The sequence below is a fragment of the Nesoenas mayeri genome (assembly GCF_963082525.1).
Source record: "Nesoenas mayeri genome assembly, chromosome: 1".
Classification (NCBI taxonomy): Eukaryota; Metazoa; Chordata; class Aves; order Columbiformes; family Columbidae; genus Nesoenas; species Nesoenas mayeri.
The window spans coordinates 40760166-40784606 of NC_137541.1; the positions used below are offsets into that span (position 1 = coordinate 40760166).

Sequence of the window (24441 nt, forward strand, 5' to 3'; positions counted from 1 at the left end):
GATGAATGGGGTACTTGGATCTCGAGATAAAAGCTGATGTGTCTACTGCCTGTCTGCCTTAATTGGCCTGGGTTTCTTCCTGCCTGCGCCTGCGAGCGCTCCCGACTGTCAGCTCGCCTCATCCGAAAAATATAAAAGCAAAGCTGGCTGCCGCTGCCGAAGGAAACCCTGTCACCAGAGGGCTCTGGGGTTTTGCTCCGAGATGGTTTATTTGGGGAGGGGGAGAAGATGGACAGGGTGTGGGGAGTGCTTTTTACAAACTGCATCCTTGCGGGGAGTGCTGGGTTTGCTGCTGCTTACACACATCCTTGGCTCGGAGGTCTGTCCCCCTGGGAGACCCTCAGAGCAAAACCACGGAGGGAGGACAGGGAGAGGGAGGTGGAGGTCCGGCAGCAGAGGGGGGTTTCACTGGAAAGGCTTCCCATGCCCCACGGCACAGCCGGGCTGCTGCAGCCTCTGCTCGCTTCCTTGGGTGACCCGGATTTCATCCCTGCACCGTATACATGCGTGGGGTGGACACGGTGTCGTGGGTGGTGTCTGCCAGGCTGGGAGAGACCTGGGGTGGGGAGAGATGCTCTTGGCCATGGTGGAGGTTAGCATGGTGATGGAGGAGAGGGGGAAAATGCCTCCCGTGCCCCCTCCTTGTCGCCTGCTGGGGCTGCGGCACGGAGAAAGGGCCGGGGAGAGGATGGTGGATTGGCACACAGGGAGGAAAGAAGGACATGAGAGGCTTTCCCTGCTCTCTGTCTGGGCTGGGAGGGGAGGAGACATGGGTGAGGACATGCTGTGTCCCCCGCTTTTCTCTCAGCCTGCCTTTGCCCTGAGTTTAATTTCCTCGGTCCTTTTGTTTGCTGTGGGGATTTAAATGAGGTAGGAAGCAGCATACAGTTCTGGAGCGCCCGGTGGTGCCAAAGCTCCTGCTAAGCCTCAGCTTCACTGGCACCAGGAAAGCTGGGCATTCAGCTGCCGGGCCCCAAAGCTGACCCACAAATTTGGGGTGCTCAAGCTAGGCACTGTAGAGGGGCAGAGCGCTGCTGGCTGTGGCAGCCAGCCTTGGCCTGGGCGCAGGACAGGGGCTCCAGACCCTGGAGCAACCTCAGCTGCTGCCGGTGGGCTTTCTCCTCTCTCCCAGCAATGCCCAGCATCCTCCTGCTCCCCACCACTGCTTGTCCCCCGAACCAGGGAGCCTTCCAGGGCACCCCAGCCTGCGCTGCTCACATAGGTGAACCTGGAGCAAGCCCGCTCTTGGTTGCCACTTCATCTGCCCATACCGTTTTGTCCTGCAAGGCTCCCTTTCTAGCACACCCCTTCCCCTTCACCTCTTGTTTTTCTTTTGCCTCTGGGAAACTTCCATTTTTCCAGTCCTTTGAGGACCTGCCAGAGGAAGCTTTTTCTCCTGGCACCAATCAACCCCCTCAGAATACTAATAGTTTGCTCCAAGCATCGTTATTCAGGGTAAATACCCTCCATTGTCTGTAGTCTGGTGGGGGAACCAAAAGGCCTTGTCAGCAAAAGTGTGCACAGAGGAGGCCCGCCATGGTGAAGCCATTTTCATAGTGGCAGCTCCATGATGTGACAGAGAACCAAGGGCCGGTCCCCCTAAATCGTCCCACTTAGAATCAGAGAATAGAATAGTTTGCATTGGAAGGGACTTTCAAAAATCATCTAGTCCAAGCCCCCTGCAATGAGCAGGGACATCTTCAAATAGATCGGGTTGCTCCCGTCCAGCCCGGCCTTGAATGTCTCCAGGGATGGGGCATCTATCACCTCTCTGGGCAACCTGGGACAGTGTTTCACCATCCCCATTGTAAAAAATTTCTTCCTCATGTCTAGCCTGAATCTCTTCTCCTTTAATTTAAAACCATTACCCCTTGTCCTATCGTAACAGGCCCTGCTAAAAAGTCTGCCTTCATCTTTCTTATAGGCCCCTTTCAAGTACAGAAAGGCCACAATAAGGTCTCCCCCAAGCCTCTTCTCCAGACTGGACAATCTCAACTCCCTCAGCCTGCCCTCATAGGACTTGTCCAGCCCTGACACCTCCTGGGAAGGCGTTGAATCCTGCAGGGACACTTGGGGACCACATTGCTTTTTGCTGCCCAAAAGCATCCAAGCTGTTCTGTTCATCAGCACAGGCTGAGCGGTTGGATGGGAAGCACAGACAGGAGCAGAGAAACAGCTTGGTGGCTATCTCGGCTTTTGGGTGTCTGGCTTGGGGGCTCTCCAAACTCCTCAGGCACAGGGGCAGGAGATGGTGGGCCTGGGAAGGGGAGAAGGAGATGCTGAGCCAGGGTACAGGGGAAAGATGCTGAGGCCAGGCACAGGGGCAGGAGATGCTGAGCCCAGTAGGTCAGGATCCAAGCAGCCCAGATATGGGGTGGGTTGTGGAGCAGAAGGTGCCTGTGCCTCAGTTGCTTCATGGCAGTGAGGGGCTGCTGAAACGCATGAAGGGGGCAGATGGGAAGCCAGCAAGGGGAGAGACATTTTGGAGGGGTTTGCAGCTGTGGCTGGAAGTCTTCTCAGAGGGCAGGAGGAAAGTGGTGGCTTCTGCCTTAGGGTAGGACTCTAGTGTGGCCTCTGCTGCCTGGACCTCAGAGTGAAGCTCTGCAGGGCTGGGAGGGGTCAGCTGTCAGGACACTGAGGTGTGGATGGGCACCAAAGCTGGACTGGTGGCAGTCAGAGCCCAGTGACAGGTAGATCCCCTGGCAAGGAAAGCAGGCAGAAGTGGGTGAGGGGAACAGGAGTCGCCTGGTCCTTCCCTGAAACTTAGGCTGCTCTAGAAACCTCTTCCCATGTCCTTGGTGCCTGCTAATTTCAGAGCAGAGGTGACCCCCTTTTACAAGTCCCCGCAGGGCCTCTGCATCTCAAAGGGCCAAGGATGAGTCAGAAACCAAATTAAATATTCTCTGGGTTTCCTGGTGTGTGCAGGTGTTGTCCCAAAAGATGCCACACGCCCCAGCGGGGTGGGAAAGGCTGGAGGCGGTGGCGGGGAAGGGGACAGTAACGTCATGGAACATCAGGCTCCTCAGCTCCAGGCAATGGGGAAACCCCGAACCTGGGGAATGATAGAGGTGGGTGACCCCCACCCAGAAGCCCCAAAGAGTGGTGCCCCCAAGGCAGCTGCTGGCATGGGGCACCCCAAGACAGAGGCACCAGGCATCAGATGCAGCAACTGATGGGAAGAGAAATTGTCAGAACAAAGGCTTTCTGAGCAAGCAGCCACAGTGCTGATCACGCACCAGAGCATCTCACTGGGAAGCTTAAAAATGCACAACACCCCCAATTTCTCGCTCCTGGGTGGTTCTGTGAAGACAGCCATGCCCATGCTTGCTCTGGCTCCTGCTCTGCAGCAGGCGTCCTGGCTGTCAGGCCATGTCTTGCACATCCTCCAGCAGCCAAAGGTTGCAGGGTTTCTGCCTCTTGGGGCTTTAACTCCTTGCAAACCACATAATGCCAGCCAAAAACTGGAGCCACATGACTGCAGCAGCAGGAGGTTGTGCTTCTGTCATGGCTTGTCTGAGGTGCCTGATGGTGTGTGTGTGCTGCCAGTGTCTCCACAATAGCCTCTGTGTGTCTCTGCCCCATAGGGTTGTACCCGGATGGGCAATGAGCCACTGGCTGTGGCTGGGGTTAGATCCTAAACCACATAGCGCTGAGGCACCCTCCAACAGTGGGGAGACCTCAGACTCCTGACCTTGACCTTCCTGTTGTCTCAGCCTTTTTCCTTCACCCTTTTAACAGAAATCTCAGGCAGGGGAGAGATGTCAGAAGCTGGGATTGGGGGCCAGGCATGCTGGCACTACATGAGCATCCTTCCCAAAATGGTCCCTGCCCTTGGCAGCCCATGCTCAGGTGCTCCTTCTCTGAGGGTGTGCTTTTTAGCAACTTCATCTCTAAGATGGGGGATTATCCTGGAAAATAAAAGTTAAAACCACAAACCAGGCTCTTTCCTTCCTCAAGACTGATTTGCTGGAACATCCCAAGTTGCGATTCCCAATGCTGGGGGTTGGTGTGCAGTACCAAAGGCCAGCGGCATGCTGCCTGCCCCCACAGATGTGGGGCTGGGAGCAGAGGGGGCCATTACTATAGAATCATGGAGTATCCTGAGTTGGAAGGGACCCACAAGGATCATTGAGTCCAACTCCTGTCCCTGCGTGTGACAACTCCAAAATTCACACCATGTGTCTGATGGCATTGTTCAATTGCCTCTTGAATACTGCCAGGCTTGTGGCTGTGACTGCCTCCCTGTTCCAGTGCTCCATCACCCTCTGGGTGAAGAACCTTTTCCCAATGTCCAACCTAAACCTCCTCTGGCACATCTTCCTGACATTCTCTCGGGTTCTGTCATTGATTACCAGAGAGAAGAGATCGGCGCCTGTCCCTCTTTCTCCCCTTGTGAGGAAGCTGTAGCCACGATGAGGTCTCCCCTCAATCTCCTCTTCTCCAGGCTGAACAAACCAAGTGACTTTAGACTTTATTCCAGGCAGTAAACTGACCCTGCCAAAAGCCCCCCTGGGGTGCCTGTAACTGGTCCCTTCTTTGCTCCCCAGGTTGCCGATAGCAGACTCGTGTGCCCAGGTGCCCTTTCTCCTGCTGCCCAACTGCCCATCCCCAAAACGGAGGAGCCCGCCGACCCCGCCATGTCATCAGACCCCAGCGCCCCGCCGGCGGTACCGCCCCTGCACTCCCCTAAGTCACCGGTGTGGCCTACCTTCCCCTTCCAGCGGGAGGGCAGCCGCATCTGGGAGCGGGGCAACCTCCTGCTGCGGGACCTGCCCAGCCCCCTCCCCACCAAGAGGACCAGGACCTACTCAGCGTAAGTACCCAGCATGGGGCAAACGCGTTTGGGACTGTCCAGCTGAGCTGGGCAGGGACCACGGTCACCAGCTGCGCCCAAAGAACCCATTATACCTGGTGCACGTTGCCATCATGGCTCCTGGCATCACTGCGCCAACCTGCCCGGTTGCTGCGGGTGGTTGCCGTGACCTCTCCCAGGGAATGCTGCATTTCCACAGCAAACCTGTGTCATAGCAAACCTCTCTCCATGCTGCCTCTCGGGTGAGTGCAACTGGTAGGACTTCTCTCTGCCTTTCCTCCCCCAGGACAGCACGTGCCTCTGCTGGCCCCATCTTCAAGGGCGTCTGCAAGCAGTTCTCTCGCTCCCAGGGCCATGGGTTCATCACTCCTGAGAACGGCACAGAAGACATTTTTGTCCATGTGTCTGAGTAAGTCGGGGGTTATGCGGTGCCGGGGGAGCTGTACCATCAGTGTGGGGCTGGGCACTCATGGGCTGTGGTGGGAATGTCTCCATGGGGTGGGGATGGGGCTCTGCCTGTTCTCTACCCCCAGTCATTGGTGGGTTTTCTTTCCTAAAGTGCAGCTGGTGGGTGGGGTGCCTTTCTTGGTGCTGGGTGGTCTGGGGCAGGGGTCCAGCTTTTGGCCCCAGCCTCACCGCCTCTCCTCTCTCACAGCATCGAGGGGGAGTACGTGCCAGTGGAGGGGGATGAGGTGACGTACAAGGTCTGTCCCATCCCTCCCAAGAACCAGAAGTTCCAGGCGGTGGAGGTGGTCCTCACCAACCTGGCGCCCCACACGAAGCACGAGACGTGGTCCGGCCAGATAATCGGCTCCTAGGTGCCTGGGGTGGGCCGCCGGCTGCTCAGCCCCACAGAGCAAGCCTGCCCGGCCGCTTGCAGGGGGTGCAGAGGGAGCCAAGGCAGCAACAGGGCCGGGGCTGCCCAAAATTACGCAGGCATTTGCGTTCAGTGTCTTTTATAAGGTTATGGTTTCCTTTCTCTGTGTGTGTTTGTAAGTGTCTGTCGAGGAGGACAGGGGAAGCAGAGCCCTCCCCTGCCACCCCCCAGCTCCGGGGCAGCGCCGAGCCCCATGTCCCCTTCCTTGCCCCTGAAGCCATGGGAACAGGGGAACCTGTCCTACCCCCTGGCAGCCCGGCTGCCCTGGGCTGAAGCAGGTGCTGAGAGCTGGAGGGGGCTAGGGGGGCTCAGCTCGTCCTCCTGAACCCCGCTCTGGCAAAGCAGGTACCCTGCTTGTTCCCACTGCCCGCTGTGTGTGCTGTGGGGCTGGGGGGAGACAGGGCAGCGTGGGGCAGCGTATCACTGTGCGGGGACTGGGTGGCTGAGACCCGTCCCCATCTGAGCTGGCAGCTCATTGCACCCACCTGAGCCACATCCCTCCAGCAAAAGATCTCAGGTCAGCGCTGCCATGGGGAGGCGAGTGGCTTACAGAAATAAAAAGTTCAGTTGTAAGGGGCAAATGGCTGCTGGCAGGGCACAGGGGTGCTCGGCATTGTGCCCATGGTCGCTGCGCCTGGGTGTGGGTCAGGGGTGCACTTGGCGCCTCTGTGCTCCCCACCACCGCCGGGCTGGTAATGCACTTTTCTTGGCTCGGTGCTGACATGGTTTTGGGGAGATGGCCACCTTCTCCTCTGCCTCCCCTTGTCCCCCCAGGCCCCTGGGGACCCCCCTTCCCACACGTGTGTGTGTGTGTGTGTGTCTGTGCACATCTGTAGCTTGCAGGGGAGCGCGAGGGGCTGAGGGGTTTGAGCAGCCTTGGCCATGGGGTGAGCGCAGCCACCTCCTCCATCACTCCTCGCTGTAGGCAGGGTCTTGTATACAAAGCACAAATTTCAGTTTTGGTCTTCTCCGCCATACTGTGGCCAGGCGGGCTCCTGTGGCCCTGGGGAGGGACAGTGCAGAGGGTGGCGGGCTGGGGTGGCTTGAACTCATCTAGGCCTGCACTGACCCCAGGGAAATGGTGCCTGCATCCATGCTCTGGAGATTACCAGCATCTTAGGGGGTTTATTTCAGAGCAGGACAAGCAGCCCTCTGAGCGGGAAGGATGATGGTGGCTCCCCGGCACCCACTTGATGGGAGCCTCAGCTCTAGTGGAGAGGAGCATTTTCCACCTTTCTGGCTGCCGCTGTTGTGGTGGGGACAGGGGTCTGCTGTAAGCAGGGAAAGCAGGGTGTCAAGGCTGGTGTCATGCAGGACAGTTGTGGATTAGGGGTGACCACCACGTGCTGCCCCAGCCCAGGCTGGCGCGGGGACTGTCCCAGGACCCTGCGGCCCATCTCACTGCCAACCCAAAACCCGGCTCACCCAGGGGCTGCGGTGACGCCAGCTCAGGCCCCAGGCATCCCTGGGACACGCAGTCAGCTTGGCCAAGGCAAACTGTGTTTGATCTTTTTTTTTCCTCTCTTTTTTCGGAAATAAACTAAAACCCTAGATTTGTTGGTGTTTTTACAATTCTGGTGTCCTTCCCACCTGTCTGACCGTGTGTCGACCTTTGTAACATTGGCAATAAACCATTAAAAGTGACTTTCCCTTGAGCGCTGCCAGTCCCAGCTTTGTCCTCTGTGTGTGTGTGTGTTGCGGTGGGGACACTCTTGGCTCTCCCGGGTAAAGGACCTGGAGCGTGCAGGGACTCTGCCCTGGTGTGGCTGCATCTGGAGAGCTGCGTCCAGTTCTGGGCTCTCTGGTTTAAGAAGGACAAGGAATTACTGGAGGGAGTCCAGCAGAGCGCTATGAAGATGATGATGGGGTCTGGAGCATCTTTCTTAGGAAGAAAGACTGAGAGAGCTGGGTCTGTTCAGCCTGGAGAAGAAACGGCTGAGAGGGGATCTCATCAGTATTTATAAATATCTCAAGGATGGGTGTCAAGAGGATGGGATAAGACTCCTTTCAGTAGTGCCAAATGATAGGATGAGGGGCAACGGGCACAGACTGAAGCACAGGAGGTTCCATCTGAACATGAGGAGAAACTTCTTTAGTCTAAGGGTGCCAGAGCACTGGAACAGGCTGCCCAGAGAGCTTGTGGAGTCTCCTCTGGAGACATTCAGAACCCGCCTGGACACATTCCTGTGCGATCTGCTCTGGGTGAAGCTGCTTTAGCAGGTGGGTTGGACTAGATGGTCTCCAGAGGTCCCTTCCAACCCCAACCATGCTGTGATTCTGTAGGATTTATCTAAACAGCAGCACAGACTCACCCACCTCCTCACAGTGTGTTCCAGTGGATCCTGGGGTCCTCCAGCCTTACGCTGGGGTGGGGGGGAGGGCAGACCCTGAGCCTGTGATGGGAGGCTGCTGCCCACCAGGAGGGGTGATCAGGACCGGGGCTGGTCCCCCACTCCTGTGGGGATTTCAAATTGCGGCTGCCTGCTGTCTGGCTGCATGTGGCCCCAGCAGAGCCCAGCACAAAGCACACACTGCCTACAGCCACTGCTTGTTGTAGCTTTAATATGATTGATTTTGTTTTAATATATATATGTATTTAAATATATTTATTTAACAGTTGGTATCAGCCAGACAGGAGCTGCCCATCTCGCACAGATACGGAGTCATATGGCACAATGGTCCCCAACGTGGGGCCTGCGACATCTGCTCGCTCACACACACGTGGGGAGAAACCCCCTCTAGGCCATGGGCACCTACCAGGCGAGGAGCATCATGGCAAAGGGGTCTTGGAGACGGGTGTGCACTGTCCCCTATGTGTAGAGCTCCCACCCCACTGCTGTGCCTCATCCCTGCCTGCAAAAACACAGGGCACGCAGCTGGGGCTCAGTGGCCCTGCTCGAGCAGATGACCAGATGACCCCCAGAGGTCTCCTCCAGCCTCAACCATTCTGTGGCTCTGAGACTCTCGGGCTGCCACCACTACTTTGGATTCCATCCTCCTCCTCATCCTTCCAGCAGGACAGGGTGTCCTGGCGGGTGGTGCCTTCAACTAGTCCAAGCTTGGCGTAAGACAGAGACAGGAATGGGGAAGTGTCCTGAACTTGCTATCACCCATGCACATGTGAGCTCCTGAGCAGAGAAAGCGATGGCTGGTGCCTCCAAGGTCATCCCTGCCTCCACCCTGCTCGCTCTGCAACTCCCCCCACCCTGAGCAAGGGATGTGCTGCCACCAGGAGCAGACTTGGACAGAGCCAGCCCTTCCCTTCAAATACACAGGGCAACTCAGCACCCCAGGCCACCAGGTGCCTCGTGCCTTCAGGCCAGGCCCTGCTCTTCATAGACCACCATGCCCTCTAGAGATCCTGCTGACTTTGAATAGACTTACAGGAAAGATAAGCCCCTAAACCCATATGTAACCTGATCCACAGTGAAAAAGAGAAGGAGGAACTACAAAACACACGATTCCTCCATGGAGGTTGCAGTGGAGGGCCAAAACCAGTGGGCTGTGAAAGGGTACCTTGCAGCCAGGCTTCCCCAGCAGGTCCTCTTCTCCCACGCAGAAATTTTCTCTGCATAGGAAGAGGAACTTGTGCATTTTGGGGAAATTTCTGGATGCCGGGCAGACTGCTGCACTCATGCAAATGTGATGTATTACAGCCCTGATGTGCTGTAGATTTAAGAGGTGAAGGTTAGGTGGAGGAGACAGCACCCACCAGCACTGGTCATGCAGCACCCAGCTCCTGTGGCCAAGGGAGCAGTGCCAGGGTCCACTCAGGACTGCCTGTGACAACGTGGGAGCCCTGCCCTGGGTCTAAAAGCACCAACATACCTTGCCTGAGGAACTTGGCCCCTTGGTCAAGTGGCAGTAGCCAGCTGAGAAACTTCTCTCTGTAGACCAGCTGCCAGGTGGGAGACGAAGAGCAATGGCAAGGAAAGCAAGAACAGAATCAAAAAGGGAAAACAAGAGCAAGAGAAGGGGCAGTGCCACACCAGCAGGGATGTGCTGAGAAAGGCTGCCAGGGAGCAATATGGGGAGCTTTTGCAGGAACCTCTGGCACGTTCCAGGTCCACAAACTCCAGACACATGTGCCCTAGGGAGCTATAAGCAGGACACATCCCTGGAGGGGATCACTGAGCTCCTCCTGAGCACAGAGTTGTGACTAATGTCACCAGTGCAGTCACACACCCCAGCATAATGGCCAGGAATAAAGGGGCCAAAGGGTCAGGGACCAAAGGAAAGACGTGGTTTTGCAACTCACGAAGACCCAGGAGAAGAGGGGAGCAGGAGGACACGTGACAGCTGCACTGGAGAACTGATGTCCCTAAAGGTGACCACATAAACCAAGCACGTTGGACAAGATGGGCTGGAAAGCTTGGAGGGCACTGTTGCGTGCGTACCTCCATTGGCACAGGAACCAGGCCTGGCCTGTGTTGGTCCTCTCTGAAAATGTCTCTGTCAGGATGATGGAAAGCTGAGCACTGTGAAGGAAGGGGACTCACCCTGTTCTGAATGCCCTGTGTAAGGTTTTGTCAGTGATACATCTGTGACACCTAATGGACACAGGGGGGTAAGGCTGCTGTGAAGCCTTCTGTCCCCAACAGCTCCGCAGGGTGCTCTGCACAGGCCAGGCACCCGGGGTTCTCCAGCTGCACCGGGCAAGGTCTGACTTCACAGCTTCTGCAGAACACAGAAAATAAACCCTTAGTAGCTTTTTGGGGTATTTTTGTAAGCTAAAGAGAGAATTAGTTTCTTCATGCACCTGAGCAAAAATCAGAACTGGAGCAGAGTATTTGTAAAACTATCTTTCCCAGGTCACCTGTAGGGACTGGCACAGGGTGGCACCAAGGTGAAGGACATGGTAATGTTCTCCATTAAAATGCACAACACTGCAAGGAACCAGGGTCTCAGCTACTGCTTCCTACCACCAGCTCAGGACAAACAGCCTTCCTGGCCTCTGGCTGCAGAGCAGCTCTGGTGAGAGCACCTCAGCAGCCCCATCCTCCCCAGCCAGGGGCAAGGGGGAGAGAAAGGGGAGACACATGTTCCCTCCTGCATAAGATAAACAGAGTGGAAAAGAAGAGGTGGGGGAGCACGGGATGGACACACACACATGCTAGTGTGACTGGCCCTTTCAAATGCTTCCCGACCACAAAAGCATCTGCATCACTGCCTGCCACAAGCCGAACTGTCCAGAGAGAAGTTTTGCTGGAGGTGAGGACGGTCTGGTCCCACAAGCCCCGGACGCAGGTGGGGAGCGCTGAAAAGCTGCTCAGCAAAGGCCCCTCCTGCACACACACCTGCGTTACCTCCTGACCACCTCTGGCAAGTGTTTTTTTTCTGTCTACCCCTGAGGAGATTCCTCAAACAAAGGTGCTTTTCCTGGTGGGGGGAAAGAGTGGGGCCGGGGCAGGGCTGCGGGGACTTGGCAGTCAGCACTCGTTTGCTCTCTCTGGAAAGAAGATTTCACGGCATCGCTGGACTGTGTCCTGGGGGGACTGGACGCTGTGTCCCACCGTGCGGGGATCATCGTAGATTTCATAATCATTCCCTCCCTGCAGGGGAACAGGAAAAAGGGAAAATGTTAACAGGGTGTTGACAGAGCACCCTCATCCATGAATCTGCATCTTGCTCTGTCCTGTGAAGAGCTGGGGTGGGAGCTGGGGCTGGGCAGGCAGGGACCTGCTGGGGAGAGGCTGCCAGGGCTTTGCTAGCCCAGGGAGGCAGAAGAGGCTGGGCTGGGAGCCCTGCTCCCTCCCCTCTTCAAAGGATGAGGAAGGTCCTACACCAGCAAAACTTGCCCAGGAGCCTGGGGTTAACCCTTGCCCTGCCTGTGGAAGGTAGCAGAAGGTGAGTGTGCACATCTTGCGGGGGCAGATATTGCCATCATCTGGAAAGAGTTGAGTCGATAGCCAAGCTGGTCTACAGCAGCAAGGAAGCATCATCCTCCACCATGCTGAAGGGAAGGTGAAGCTGTTCCTGCTGTTGAAAAGCCCTCTCCTAAGTGCTAGGGGCTCATATTTTGGGTCCTGAGGGCTGCAGGAGTGGCTGCCCCCCTCCCAAGAGTGCCGGGGGGAGGAAAGTGATGCTGAGGTGGACCTGCTCCCCAGCACAGTCAATCCAGGGTGATTTTCCCACGGCCCAGCAGGCCTGCAGCCATCACGAGCCTGCTGCAAACAGGCATCACTTGAGAGCATCTCTCCCCCGCCACACGAGAAAGTGGCCATGTATGGGGCGAGTGGGGCATACTCACAGGGGTGGTCTCGTTCCCAAAGAAGTGGATGGTGTCAAATCTCTCATCATCGAGCACGTTGAGGCAGTAGCGCTTGTCCCAGCCCTCTGGGAAGACGTCAAAGCTGATCATGCCACCTGCCAGCAGAAGGGAGGGCATCAGGCAATGATGGTGGGAGCTGGCAGGGTGTCCCCCAACCCTGAGATGGGCAAGAAAGGGGAAAGGGCTGGATGTCTGTGGGGAGCCCCCAGCCCAAACAGCAGCCAGGCACCTGCTCTGCCTTGGTGCCCCTCTTTGGCACTTGGCTAGGACAGTGACAGATGCTGTTCCTATGACAACGGGCTAGAGTGACATCAGCGTGGCTGGGGTGACATCAGCACTGTTCCCCTAACTGCAGGCAAGCTGGAACCAGCGGGCTGCAGGGGGAGATGTTGGGGTGGGAAGTCCCTAGAGATGCATCTTTTTGGGGAGATTTGAGGTCAAGCCTTGCAGGTAGCATCAGCATGTTCTGTGTCCCAACAGGGGACAATGTCCTTGGAGATTGGCACCATGTTCTCTCCTAGAGTCCTGTGCAGACATCGCTGGCCCTTCTACAGCCACTGCTCTGATGCTCCTTAACCCCACAGGGACTGGGGGCTCTGGCACCCTAGGAATCATAGAATGTCCTGAGTTGGAAGGGATCCACAAGGATCATCAAGTCCGACTCCTGTCCCAGCATAGGACAACCCCAAAATTCACATGTGTGTGCACACATGAAGCAAACCGCATGCACTGAGCAGTTCAGTGGTCCCAGCTGGCTGCCCTGCAGGCCCCCAGCAGACTTTGCACACAGATCAAGTACCTTGCCATGGAGGTACCATAAACACGTCAATATAATCGGGGCATGACCTGGACCTGTCACTTCTCGCCAGGAGAGTCAACTGCGAGTTGCCAGCACCTGGAGGGTTATCAAGGCAGATGGGCCAAACGTACAGAGGTGAGGGAGCTTTCCCTGAGAGCATATGTGTGCGTGCACATGGACAACCACAGCTACCAATGGTTAATGAACCTCCCAGCCCTTGCTCATGGACCAGGCAGAGTTTACCCCAGCACTGAGCTGCCTTTTGGGGGTGGCTGGAGGCAGCTCCTTCCCCGTCCTCTAGAGCTACCCCGCTGTGTGCACGGGCTGCAGAGTCAGACCCTTGTCCCAGCACCAACACAGGTGACAGGTTCCTTCCAAGCCTGCGACTCAGGGCACACGGATGTTTGGGTCTTTCTCGGAGCCAGAAGGAACAGGGATTTGAGTTTTGATGTGCATCCTCCTGCCAGTTCAGGTCTCTGCTCCTCTTGGTTTCAAGGGGACTCTCTACTTCTCCAGGCAATCTACTGGGCCACCAGCAATCTTGGAGTTTCACGCTCTCCTTCTTCATAAATCTCTTAGGAAGCGGGTGAGTAGACAGGTAACCACAGGTACCCACAGGCACAGTCCCTGCTGCAGCAGAGGCACCGATCCCCGAGGCTGTTCAAATGTGCACATCCTGATGCCATGCTTCTCTCCTCCCTAGCTGGATGACGTGTCCCCATTGGTTTGGAGATCCCAAACCAACCTTCCTTGGAGGCTGAGGAGCTGGGGATGGAGCCTGTGTGCCCAGCTCGGGGCAGAGGATTCACCACCAGACAGGATGCCCCAGGCAGGATGCTGTGATATGGATGGGAGCAAGTACCCTACGAGCTCAGGGATGGGGATGCCCTCAGGCTTGCAGCAGCCGCCAGCATCAGAGCAGGAGCTAAACTTGGTCGACCTAATTAAATTCCTTCCTGATTTTGTATCCAAAGCCATTTATTTGTGAAAAACACGGCATTTCGCTGCATTTTGGCTTAAAAAACAAAGCTGGGCAGCAAGAAGGGGCTCCTGATGCCAGCTGGAGAGGGTAGGAAATCAAAGAGAGAAGTCGTGTGGAGGACAGCCAGAACTGTCCCTTGTCTGGGCAGAGCACGGGTCTGGGAGATCTCGTACCACCTCTGGGACTTGCGTCCTCCACAGCCTGGGACAAGGCACATGGAGCCAGTTTGGCAGAAGAGCCCCATTTCCGTGTGTCCCTGTTTTTGGATGCCTGCCCTGAGACACCCTGCGTTTTCTTTGTGGAGAAGCAGGGTGACCACAACTCCCCTTGTCTTCATGCTTTTACACAACAGGTCCAGGCTCTTCATGGCAGCTTCCCAAAGGCAGAGGAGAAAAGCCCATTGTTCTGCTCTTGTCGTCCGTGCCTGCAGGGACACGGCGGCAGGGACTTTGTCCTTGTCTGCTGTGACAAATGGTGTGTGTCAGTGCTGCAGGCAGCCCCTGGCAGGATGCTGAAGGCAAGGGGAGGCTCTCAGGAGGAAAAGCCCTTGCAGGACCAGAGGGCCAGGCCCTCAGTGCTGGTCCACACTGGGTGCAAGAATGGGATGTCACCTGCTGCCTCCCAGCCTCATCACCCTCTTGCCCTTTGGCTATCCTGCCACATGGCACCTTCTTATCTCACACATACCCACCGCTCTGCTTCAGCCCCACCACTTACACACCCTCCTTTTCCTCCCTGTCCTGGCCAGACTCCCAGCATTGCTCGAGTCTCGCCTTTGATTCCTTGCCTTTGGGAAGCTGGCTGTAAGAGCGTATCTTCACCCCAAGAACTGGCCCTGCAGAAGGCCACAGCATGGAGCTGCAAACTCCCTGCCTCTCAGCAGTGATTCCTCAAGGAAGATGTTTCCCTCGTAGCCAATCCTCCCAACAAACCCCAGAGCTCAGACATGCTTGAGGCTCCTGTCTCCCTTCCCAGGGAGGGCTGTATGTGCCTGGAGCTCTCCTGGCCACCTTGCTGCTGACACTTGAGCCAGGACAGACCTCCTGGGCAGGGGTGGGCTCTGCAGAGCTGGCTGGAATTAAGGCAGGGATAATGTCATGGGACAGAAACCTGCCTGGATGGCTGAGTCCCAGAGAGGCAAATCTGCAGCACCATTTATTTTCATAGAATCATAGAATAGCTTGAGTTGGAAGGGACTTTCAAAGGTCATCTAGTCCAACCCCCCTTCAATGAGCAGGGACATCTTCAACTAGATCAGGTTGCTCAGAGCCCCATCCAGCCTGGCCTTGAATGTTTCCAGGGAGGGAGCATCTACCACCTCTCTGGGCAACCTGTGCCTGTGTTTCACCACCCTCATTGTAAAAAATGTCTTCCTCATGTCGAGCCTGAATCTCTCCTCCTTTAGTTCAAAACCATTACCCCTTGTCCTATTCTAACAGGCCCTGCTAAAAAGTCTGTCCCCATCTTTCTTATAGGCCTGTTTCTCTGCTGTCACCCTGCTGTGAATGCCAAGGTGACACCCCCATGGCAGTTCTCCAGGAACAGAAGTTCCTTGTGCTCTTACCAGGATCTCCAGGTCCCCAGAGGAGCAGCCAGGATTCCTGCTCCCTTTCCCAGCATTTTACGGGAAACATGATAAAGAGGTGAGGGCAAAGCCAGAGAAGCCGCCTCCACTCACCTCGAGAGAAACGCAGACCTTTGCCAGCAAACTCCCTCTGCAAGGCTGCCACAAACTTCTCCCGGATCCGCTCTTTCTGCGGAGAAGAAGGAGAGAGAAGGAAGGAGGGTTTGAATGATTAGATGTTCACAGTCTACCGGAGTCCACCATAAATGGGCAACTCTGGCTTATTGCGTTCCCCTTTCCCACCTGCTCCCAGTATAATGACATTTAGCCAGCTTTTACCAGTCCTGCCCTGTGCCTGTGTAAAAGGCCACCAGCTCAGGACAGCTCCAGGAGGCTCCTGGGAAGAGCAGATCCCAGCCCTTCCTTGGCAATGAAGTGCAACTGCTTCAACTTTCCAGAAGCCCAGTTCATGAACCAGAGCCTCCAGCTCTGCTGAAAAAGTTCTGCGAAGTCTTGACAAGTCTCTGGATGCCAAGACTCCCCCACTCCAGGCAGAAACCACCTGGGGCATGGGCCAAGCCCTCCAGAGATGTGCCCAGCAGATCTGCTGTGGCCCTCCCAGTCTGGAAGGCCCATTGGTTCCAGCTCTGTTGGGGCTGGGGGAGTGGGGAAGAGAAGACAGCTTGTGGGCCTGGAGGGATGGTGCAACCTGAGAAGTTTAAGTCTCTCTGAGGTTTTCAGTGCAATTCTACCTTTGGTTACTGTAAACAAGGAGACGCCCTGTTAAATAGGTGCCTTATTCCTTGGGGCCTTCCCACAAGGAATCCTGCTGGCCACCCTACTACATCGGTGGTCCTCAATGAAGTCAAATTCCTCCATTCATCTGTGTCTCATTTGCTACTATGAATAGTTATGCTATTAATTAAATGACAGCTGAGAAGATGAAAATAAAATGGGGGGCGTGAAAAGACATTTTCAGATGAGATTTCGAAAGTGGAATACATGGACAGCCTGAGTCTGGCCCGCCTACCTTGTCCAGCTCAGAGAACTCGATTCGCTCCTCTGGCGTGCAGCTCCGACCGATGGGGGAGATGTTCAGCATCCCGTTGCGAAACTCAATGAAGGTTCCTCTGTGGGTGGGCAAGGGTGCAGGGTTACTGAGGCAGGGAGAAAGAAACCAGACCTTTCCAGGGGCATGCAGGAGGAGAAAAGCCATGCCCGCTCATGGGTGCTTCAAGTCAGGTATCAACAACTCTGCTTATGGTTGACAAGGGGGTCATAGTTTTATAAAAAGAGACTGTGGGAGAAGAGAAATAAACAGTTCCTGTGTGCCCTGGGGAGAGGCTGGAAGCAACAAGCTTAGGTGAGGTGATGGGAAATATTTTCTAACGTTGTAATAACTGCAAGGACAGCTACTGCCTGGACTCAAACAACCACCAGATGAGACTGTGGCATCTCCATTCCTGGAGGGTTTTGAGAAATGTTGCGCTGAAGCTGGCAGTACCTTGGGGCAGTGGGATGGAACAGGTCAGTGTAACTCACTGCTGAGGTCTGGTGGCAGGCTGATGAGCAATCAGAACCTCCTCATGGGATACAAATCAGGTAGGACCCACAGGGCCTTCATATCTCCTGTTTGTTCCCTGCGCTTTTGCCTGCAACTCTTATCTAAGCTCTCATGGACAGGACCAAGGCCCTGCTTGCCACCCTCACTGAGATCCCTAGGCTGTTACTTCCTCGGTGGGTTGGTTCAAAGCACTAAGCTAGCAGAAAACTGCTCCTTTCTTTTCTCTTTGTCATAAACCCAGCCAGTTCTGTTTGCCTATCACCTTGGAATAGCTCACCTGGGGGTCAGACAGGTATCAGCACTGGTGGGGCAGAAACACGAGGGGATGGCAGCACTGCTGATTTGAAAATAGATTGAAACTTGTGGAAACCTAGCTGGAGCAGGGAGATCCTCTTCTATGTCCAGCTGACGAGCCCTGAGCTCATTAACCCTCTAACGTCCAGCTGAGGAGCCCTGCACTCATTAATCCTCTGATGCGGCTCCCAGCCCTTTCTGCTATTTCTCTGTGATAAAGTGCTTACCACACTGAGTCTAGGGGAAAAGCTCCACCTCCTGTCTCCTAACATAGTGAAGAACATCATGGGGAATGGACACACAGGCAGCCATGCCTGAAGCCTGGGAACAGCATCTCTGCAGCATCGAGGGTTTGCTGGCTCATGCCGCAGCCCAAGACTTGGGACATGAGGGTTAAAGTCCTTGCTTTGCTGGAAATCCCATAAGCCTAAATCCACAGAGGCACTTGGGAGCTGAAACTTCGCCCCGCTGTTGGGCAATCAGACAGCAATGAGGCAACCAAACAGCCTGGAGGGTTCTGGGCCCAGCCTACGCTTTTGGGGGAATGTCCAGCCAGCAGTCCTGTCACAAGGAGCCACTCTGGCCCCTCTCACTGGTCCTCCTATTGCCACATGCTGACTCAGATCAGGCAACTAATCTGGATTACAGTTTAGCAACATTTACCAGCTAAATTTTGACCAGACAGCTCTCCTGCTGGGGTTCATTGTACAAACACGAGAGGAGAGCAGGAACAAACAGCCAGGACGAGGAGAGGGCAGAGCCGCTGCTTTCAACAGCACTGCTGGCTCATGCTGCCTTGAAGCGTTTGTGAAACTGTGGTCTGAGGGGTGGTTTGACGCTGCACCCAGCCTGGTTTAACTGCAGGATGCCTCTGAAAGAGGTCCCTCTGCTCTCCCCTTCCACCTCCATGCCATCTGTTCCCTCTCTCTCTTTTCTGTGATAACAGGACAAGCCGATCCAATGCAAAACTACTCTTTTCTTCCCTGGCAGTGGCGTAGTCTTCCTTCAGAGGAGATGTACCGACCCAGCTCAGCCTGTGGCTGCAGGATCTCATGGAGGAAGCAGACTGGAAGACACAGTTGAGGGGGGCAGAGCATGGCCAGCCTTATTACCACTGGCACCAAGAGACACAGGCTTAGAAAGAGTGAAACTGTGTGCTCAGGCGCTGGACCTCCCATCTTAAGAGCCATTGTTTGCCTGTTTGGAAATTCATATGATCAATGATGCCTGATGCCCTGACCAGTAACGAGATGGTACCATCGTCCTAAATGAGATGCATGCAGTAGCTGTACCCTGCTTACCAGGGAGGAAAGTCCAAGAGGCAAAAGAGCAGGCATTATGCTAAAAAATAGTGCTGACTCTCCAGAACAAAGGTCCTCTTCCATTATTTGCCCACAGTGCCCAGCTCAGTGGGACAATGATCCTACACAGGACCTCTAGATGCTAAGATAAAACCTGGAGCACAACAAGCCCAGTAGCTCAGCTGTTCTTAGGAAAGCCCTGAAGTACAGAGCTCCCTAGAAATCAGGAACACGACTGCATGGGCTTGTGTCCTTACCGTTTCTTGGGCAGCTTCAGCAGCGCCATGTAGTTGAGACAGAAGTTGATTAGATCCTGCAGCAGCTCTTCCCCCAGGTGGTCCTGAATGGCCTGTGGGAGGAGAAGTGGGAATGAGGAAGGTGCTTGACCTTCTATGAAACTCACCCAAGAACATGACCTGGAGGAGTGGAACATTCAGATCTGGCATTTGGGGAGAAGAGGCTGCCCATCTGCGTGGGGCCAGGCACTGCTCCCCATGGCATGGCAGGCACAGGGGATGAGAGCCATGGCTGGACCTACCTGCTTGGAGACCAGCTGCCCATTCTTGTACTGCACTGTGCCGTTCTCTGCGAAGACATAGTCAAACTTATCGATAACTGAGCAGGGAGGAAACAAAAGAGGAAACGTGAGTAGTGCTTGGGAAAAGAGGCCAAAAGGACTGGGCTCAGAACTGAGCCATCCTCCTGGTTCCTTAGTACCGCGCTTTCCACATCTTCCGTGCTCCACAAAGGGCCACCCACCCGCCTGGCTCTCCACAAAGCGGGCAAGGAGATTATCTTCTGCTCACAGGTGGAGAGCTGACGCACGCGGGGGAAATGACCTGAGCGAGGTCACGGGCTGAATCAGTGGCAGGACAAAGATAAGGGCTCCAAAATGTCAGGCTTTCAACCACGTGTGTGCTACTCCACTCTCTCTCCTCCCCTTCCCACCGTCAGGGCGCTGGGGTGATGCATTTACTGGTTATCTAACTCCAGCCCCTCCTGCAACCCAGACACACAGCTGCCGACTCAGCCATCAGCCTCAGCCGGGAACTTCGCCGTTTCCCTCCATCACCGAGGCAGAGCTCGGAGCCCGGCTGCGCTTGGCATCCATGCCAGAGAATGAAAACAAGGCGGAGGGAGCAGGGGCTGCCCCCTCGCCCTCCAACTCTTTACCCCATGTCCCTGTTTGAACACGATGAGGACACCCCCCGGAGACCCCCAGCAGCAGGGAGGCAAAATTTGCAAGGGGCTCCCCTGCCCACTGCGCGGGGGTGGTGGGGAGGGGGGAAAGCTGTCAGAGCCCAGATGAAGCTCGTACAAAGCCGAGGCCGGAGCTGGCAGCGTGGGCTGGAGCATCCCTGCCTGCCGGCCCTGCCTGCCGGCCCCGCCTGCGCTCCGCAGCGGCAGAAAGCGCGGAGCGGCGGCTCCTGCCGGGGCATGGCCGGCAGCCCCGAGGGCGGGTTTAGGGTCAGATTTAGGACACAGGAGAACCCCCACCCGGGGAAACCTCGTCGGCCGCATCTCACCTTCGTCCCCGTCCCCCAGCTGCTCGGCTATCTTGGCGTAGTCCGAGCCCCCCACCACGCCGATCTGCACCCTCTCCCGCAGCTCCCGCAGGAACGCGTCCACCTCCGGCGCGATTTTCTGGAGGGGAAGCAGCGTGTGAGGCCACAGCCGGCTCCGTCATTCTCACCTCGGCTCCCTCCCCCTGCAAAACTCCGTGTCCCCCGTGCCTTGCTACCTGCCGAGCCGGCGTCAGGGTCCCGTCCACATCGAAGAGGCACAGCACCCGGCCCCGCGCTGCCGCCGCCGCCATCCCCGCCGCCGAGCCGGCCTCTGCGGGCGGGAGGCGGGACCGCGCCGGGGCGGCGATGGCGGCCGCGCCGCCCTCCCGGGAACCAGCGTGCGGCACGGGGGGGGCGGCCCCGGAGGACCCCTCCACCGTGCCCCCATGTGCCCGAAGGCCCCTTCAATGATGCCCTAACGTGCAGGTCTTGAACGGCTTCCCGCTTCAGCTCTTCCTTTAAATCCTTTGCTTTAGAGCCCTAAGGGAGGACCTGGGATTTTGGGAGGGTGGTGTTTTCACGTTTGCTGTTGTGACTGCAGTGTCCCCCCTGCATTTACGGGCTGGATTGAGCTATCTGGCAAGCTCAGCTCCTCTGGGGGTTCCTGTGTCCTAAGGAACGGGAGAGGAGCAGGATGCCTTGTCCCGGTTAACTCCGATGCCTCACCTCACATTTCCAAGAGGATGCTGCTAAAAGGTGATATTTTCACTGGAGAAGTGCAGTTTTCAGCTTCCACCCCTCTGCACAAAGCCATGTCTATTTCTTGCAGTAACTTTTGCTTTGACCTGCTTAGCAGTTACCACAAGTCATTTAGGATTTAATCAGACCATCTGGTCAGATCATATTCATATGGCTCTGTATTATGCTGGCCTGATACATAATGGTGGACAGCATGCCTGGCTGGCGTCTCCTATAATAATTCCTGAATTGTTTTCGAATATCAATATGTGGTGACAGAACACTGGAACAGGCTGCCCAGGGGGGCTCTGGAGTCTCCTTCCTTGGACACCTTCCTGTGTAACCTCATCCAGGTGTTCCTGCTCCAGCAGGAGAATTGGACTGGATGATCTTTCGAGGTCCCTTCCAATCCCTAACATTCTGTGATTCTGTGATCAAGAACAACCTAGGTGGAACATTCAATCATTTCTGCTCACAATCAATTTGCCTTCTCTCCCTGGACCACGCTTAGCGTGCTGAGCTGGGGGGAAGTTCTCTTTTTTTAAGGTCTGCTTGTTTTTTTCTCAGTATTATTTGCTTCCAGGACATTGTGCAACCCCTTTTCCTAGTTTTCCACCAGATTCCTCTCAAAATGAACATCCAGATACCTTCACAAGTTTTGGGGTTTACTCATAGTTTTGATTTTCCTGCTCCTACTCAATGAAAGGTGGATGCACAGAAACAATGTTAATAATTTGCTTTTATGCCATTGCCTCAGACAAGGTTCATCAAAACATCCTTAGCTGCTTGCTGGGGGAGGCATTCATTGTGTTCACCAGTTAATGTCACCAGGACAGCTATTTCCATGCTGTTTCTATGAGTTGCCTCCATAACATAGTGAATCAGGCAGTTTTGGATCAGCATTACAAGTGTTATTTGCCCTTGCATGGATGTTCATCCAAAATCATGGTCTCTGAGGCCTTCTGGATCAGACACTGGTTACAACCTCCCACCTCTGGAAAGCTGGACTTTTTTCTCAGATGCTTTGAAGCCCCCAGAATGGTTTCTCAGCACCCAGCTGCTTAGTATGTAATTGGGTGCTGAAGTTTTAGTTCAGTTTAGGGTTATGCTAATTTATAGGTCTGATTACATATATCCCTCATCAGTTAATGTGTGGATGCTTACTCCAGAATATCAGTACTTCAAAGTGTGCCTACCATGGCATGCTGAAGAGTGAGTAGAGATGTCTTCATGGATTCAGGTTGCTTGACTACCAGAAGCCAGAGAGCTGCTCCCTCATGCAGCAGAGCCATGAGCTAACACCCAGGACTCTCAGAAGGCAGCCATGGGGTCAGATATGTGGTGAACTCCGAGGGTTCAGGAATGCAAGCCTTTTATTTTTCATAAGCCACAACATGGATGAGACTTCCCATGTCTGGGTGGAAGTGGCATGTTGTTAGAACCTGCCAGCTTTGCTCCTATTGCAGCCCTAGCATTGCAGCAGCACTTGGTTCTTGCTGTAGCCCCATCTGCCCATGGTCTTGTCACCTGGCAGCTCCCACCTTCTTGTCCGGGAGAGACCTTCCTCCTTGCCTCTTCCATTGGCATTGCTCTGGACATCCCAAAAGCAGGAGCTGCTCTCCCTGGGCTCAGGTGCATCCCTGTGCTGTGAGGCAGCAGTGCCACCTTGGGGAACTTCCCAGAATCGGGAAGTCTGCTAAAATTTGGGTCAGCGTTCACATTTTTGCACTTCTACAGTGCCACTGCGTTTATGCTAGCAGGAGAGCTTTCCAAAATGTGAACTACTTGCTGTGCCTTCTCCAGCTTATTTATCATGCTGCTTTGGAAACTCGGTTCAAGTCAAAACAGCTCTCCCAGCACCCCCACTGCCTTTTGGTCACAGCCAGTGAGGACTTGTGCCACCATGGTTTCCCCAAGTACAAGTCTGCCTGTCAGCAGAGTGCCCAGCTGCATACAGCTGCGCTTCTTCCTTCATCTCGGTCAGCTCTGAGAACAGGGCTGCTGCTGCTCTTTCAGTTATTTAATACTTTGCACTGAAACCACTCCTAACATGATCCCTTGGTTGCTGCTCAGATAGGCAGCAGCTATCATCATGAACACAATCTCTGTTACTAGCAGCAAGGACAAATATTTTGTTTGAAGTTTAGAAGCCAAGTGTCTGTGAGCACTGGCTTACACTGCTTAGAGCTGCCATTAAGGTCAAAACTTTCCTCTTATATGCATTCCCAGGTATTTTATGTGTGGCTAGTACTGGTACTTGATAGCAAACCAGCACCACGTCTGAATAATACAGCCCAAAATAACCACAACCGTGAATCTTTGTTAAAGCCTCCTTCTGTTCCAAGCCCTCTTCTGTATGACACTGATACAGACTGCTATAAACAGCGAACTGCGTGGTTTGCCATTTTGATGCCACTGATAAGCATGCAGAAAGCTGCACCAAGCAGAATTAATTTCTTCCCCAGAGCCAGGTATTTCCCCTGCTCCTTAACAGCCCAAAGGCAGAGACATGATGGGCAGTGCTCCATAATCCTCACCAATACCCCCTCTGCAGCTCCAAAAGAATCCAGGCATGAAGTGCACTTCTTAAAGCTGCTTTTTTTCCTTTTGAAACTAGCAGCATCAAGACAAATCAGGAAAAGCTTAGAGCCTTTTCCTATATTTAAGCTCTGTTGGGCCTCTTCTTCAACAGCAGACATTAGACATTTCATTCTCGCACTTAGATGATCAAGGGCTGCACAAAACCCATGCTGACAGAACACCTATTGTCCAGCCTTCATTCACCTCATTCAAATCGTGTCAACCTTTGGGAGTGCAGTCTTGATAAGACAACACAGTGCTTACAGAATATTGCCTGTGACCAGTTCTGGCAAAGGGCAGCAGCCACTGCTACTTCCAGGAGCAGTATCTGGCACAAACTGCTCAGTTTCTCACCTTGTACTTTCCAGCTGGGATCATAGTGAAGAAAATGACTTCTGGGCAGCTGCATCTGCTGGGCAGCTGCATGGACACACATGTTCAAACATGAAAACTTGTTGTATTTCTTTTTATTGTAATAGAAAAAAAAATCCCACAAATAAATCAAAACACCACTTTTTCCCTAAAGACATTATTAACATTTTTAAAATGGCACAGGGGAACCCCAGCAATAGAAGACAGAAGAGTAAGTGTGGGCAAAAGGGTTCTGCTCCCTTCCAGGAGTTCAGTTTCCCCACCCCTTTGTCAATCAGCTGGCTGAAGTTCATCACCTATATACATTTACATACACTTCTCTAGTTTATATTCCTATGGGTAGGTAGGGCTGGGTGGAATGTTGGGGGCACAGTCCTGCAATTTACACATAACCATCTTTGGAGAAAATGGGTTTTCCAAGAGGTCTACAGGGCTCTCATTACCCAGTCAGACCAAGCAAACAGGATTCCCTCCCACAGTTCCTTTGCTGCGAAACACAGAGTAGGTCCCAAGCCCAGCAGATCCTCTAGTAGCCCCGTGGCTGCTGCAAACAGTATATGGCCATGTGAAATTTTACCCAGTGACCTTGAAGTAGCAGCATTATCTCTGCAAAGAGGCTGCTCAAGAGGGTAAAATGCATATTGCAAAACGCATGGGGTGAACGTCTTTCCTTTTCTTTCCTGCCTCCTGAGAGGAGGTAAGAAGTCCTGAAGTAGGCAGCCAAGCAGAAACCCGACTCAGGACCTCTAAAGCAGTGGACATACAGGGAATATTCTCATTG

At 54.5% G+C, this 24441-nt stretch overlaps 2 protein-coding genes across 2 annotated transcripts; one reads left to right on the plus strand and one right to left on the minus strand.

Moving 5' to 3' along the window:
- Window positions 1-4637: 4637 nt before the first annotated feature.
- Window positions 4638-5631, plus strand: CSDC2 (cold shock domain containing C2; the record flags this gene model as incomplete). Its single annotated transcript, XM_080344962.1, has 3 exons — window positions 4638-4813; window positions 5100-5222; window positions 5469-5631. The coding sequence occupies 3 exons, from the start codon at window positions 4638-4640 to the stop codon at window positions 5629-5631; spliced, it is 462 nt and encodes a 153-aa protein (XP_080201088.1).
- Window positions 5632-11119: 5488 nt separating this feature from the next.
- PMM1 (phosphomannomutase 1) lies at window positions 11120-20281 on the minus strand (the record flags this gene model as incomplete). Its single annotated transcript, XM_080363453.1, is given in 10 exon segments — window positions 11120-11242; window positions 11941-12056; window positions 15421-15496; window positions 15853-15937; window positions 15939-15997; window positions 16337-16436; window positions 18723-18814; window positions 19004-19080; window positions 19992-20109; window positions 20207-20281. Coding segments are annotated over 10 exon segments (921 nt in total).
- Window positions 20282-24441: the final 4160 nt, after the last annotated feature.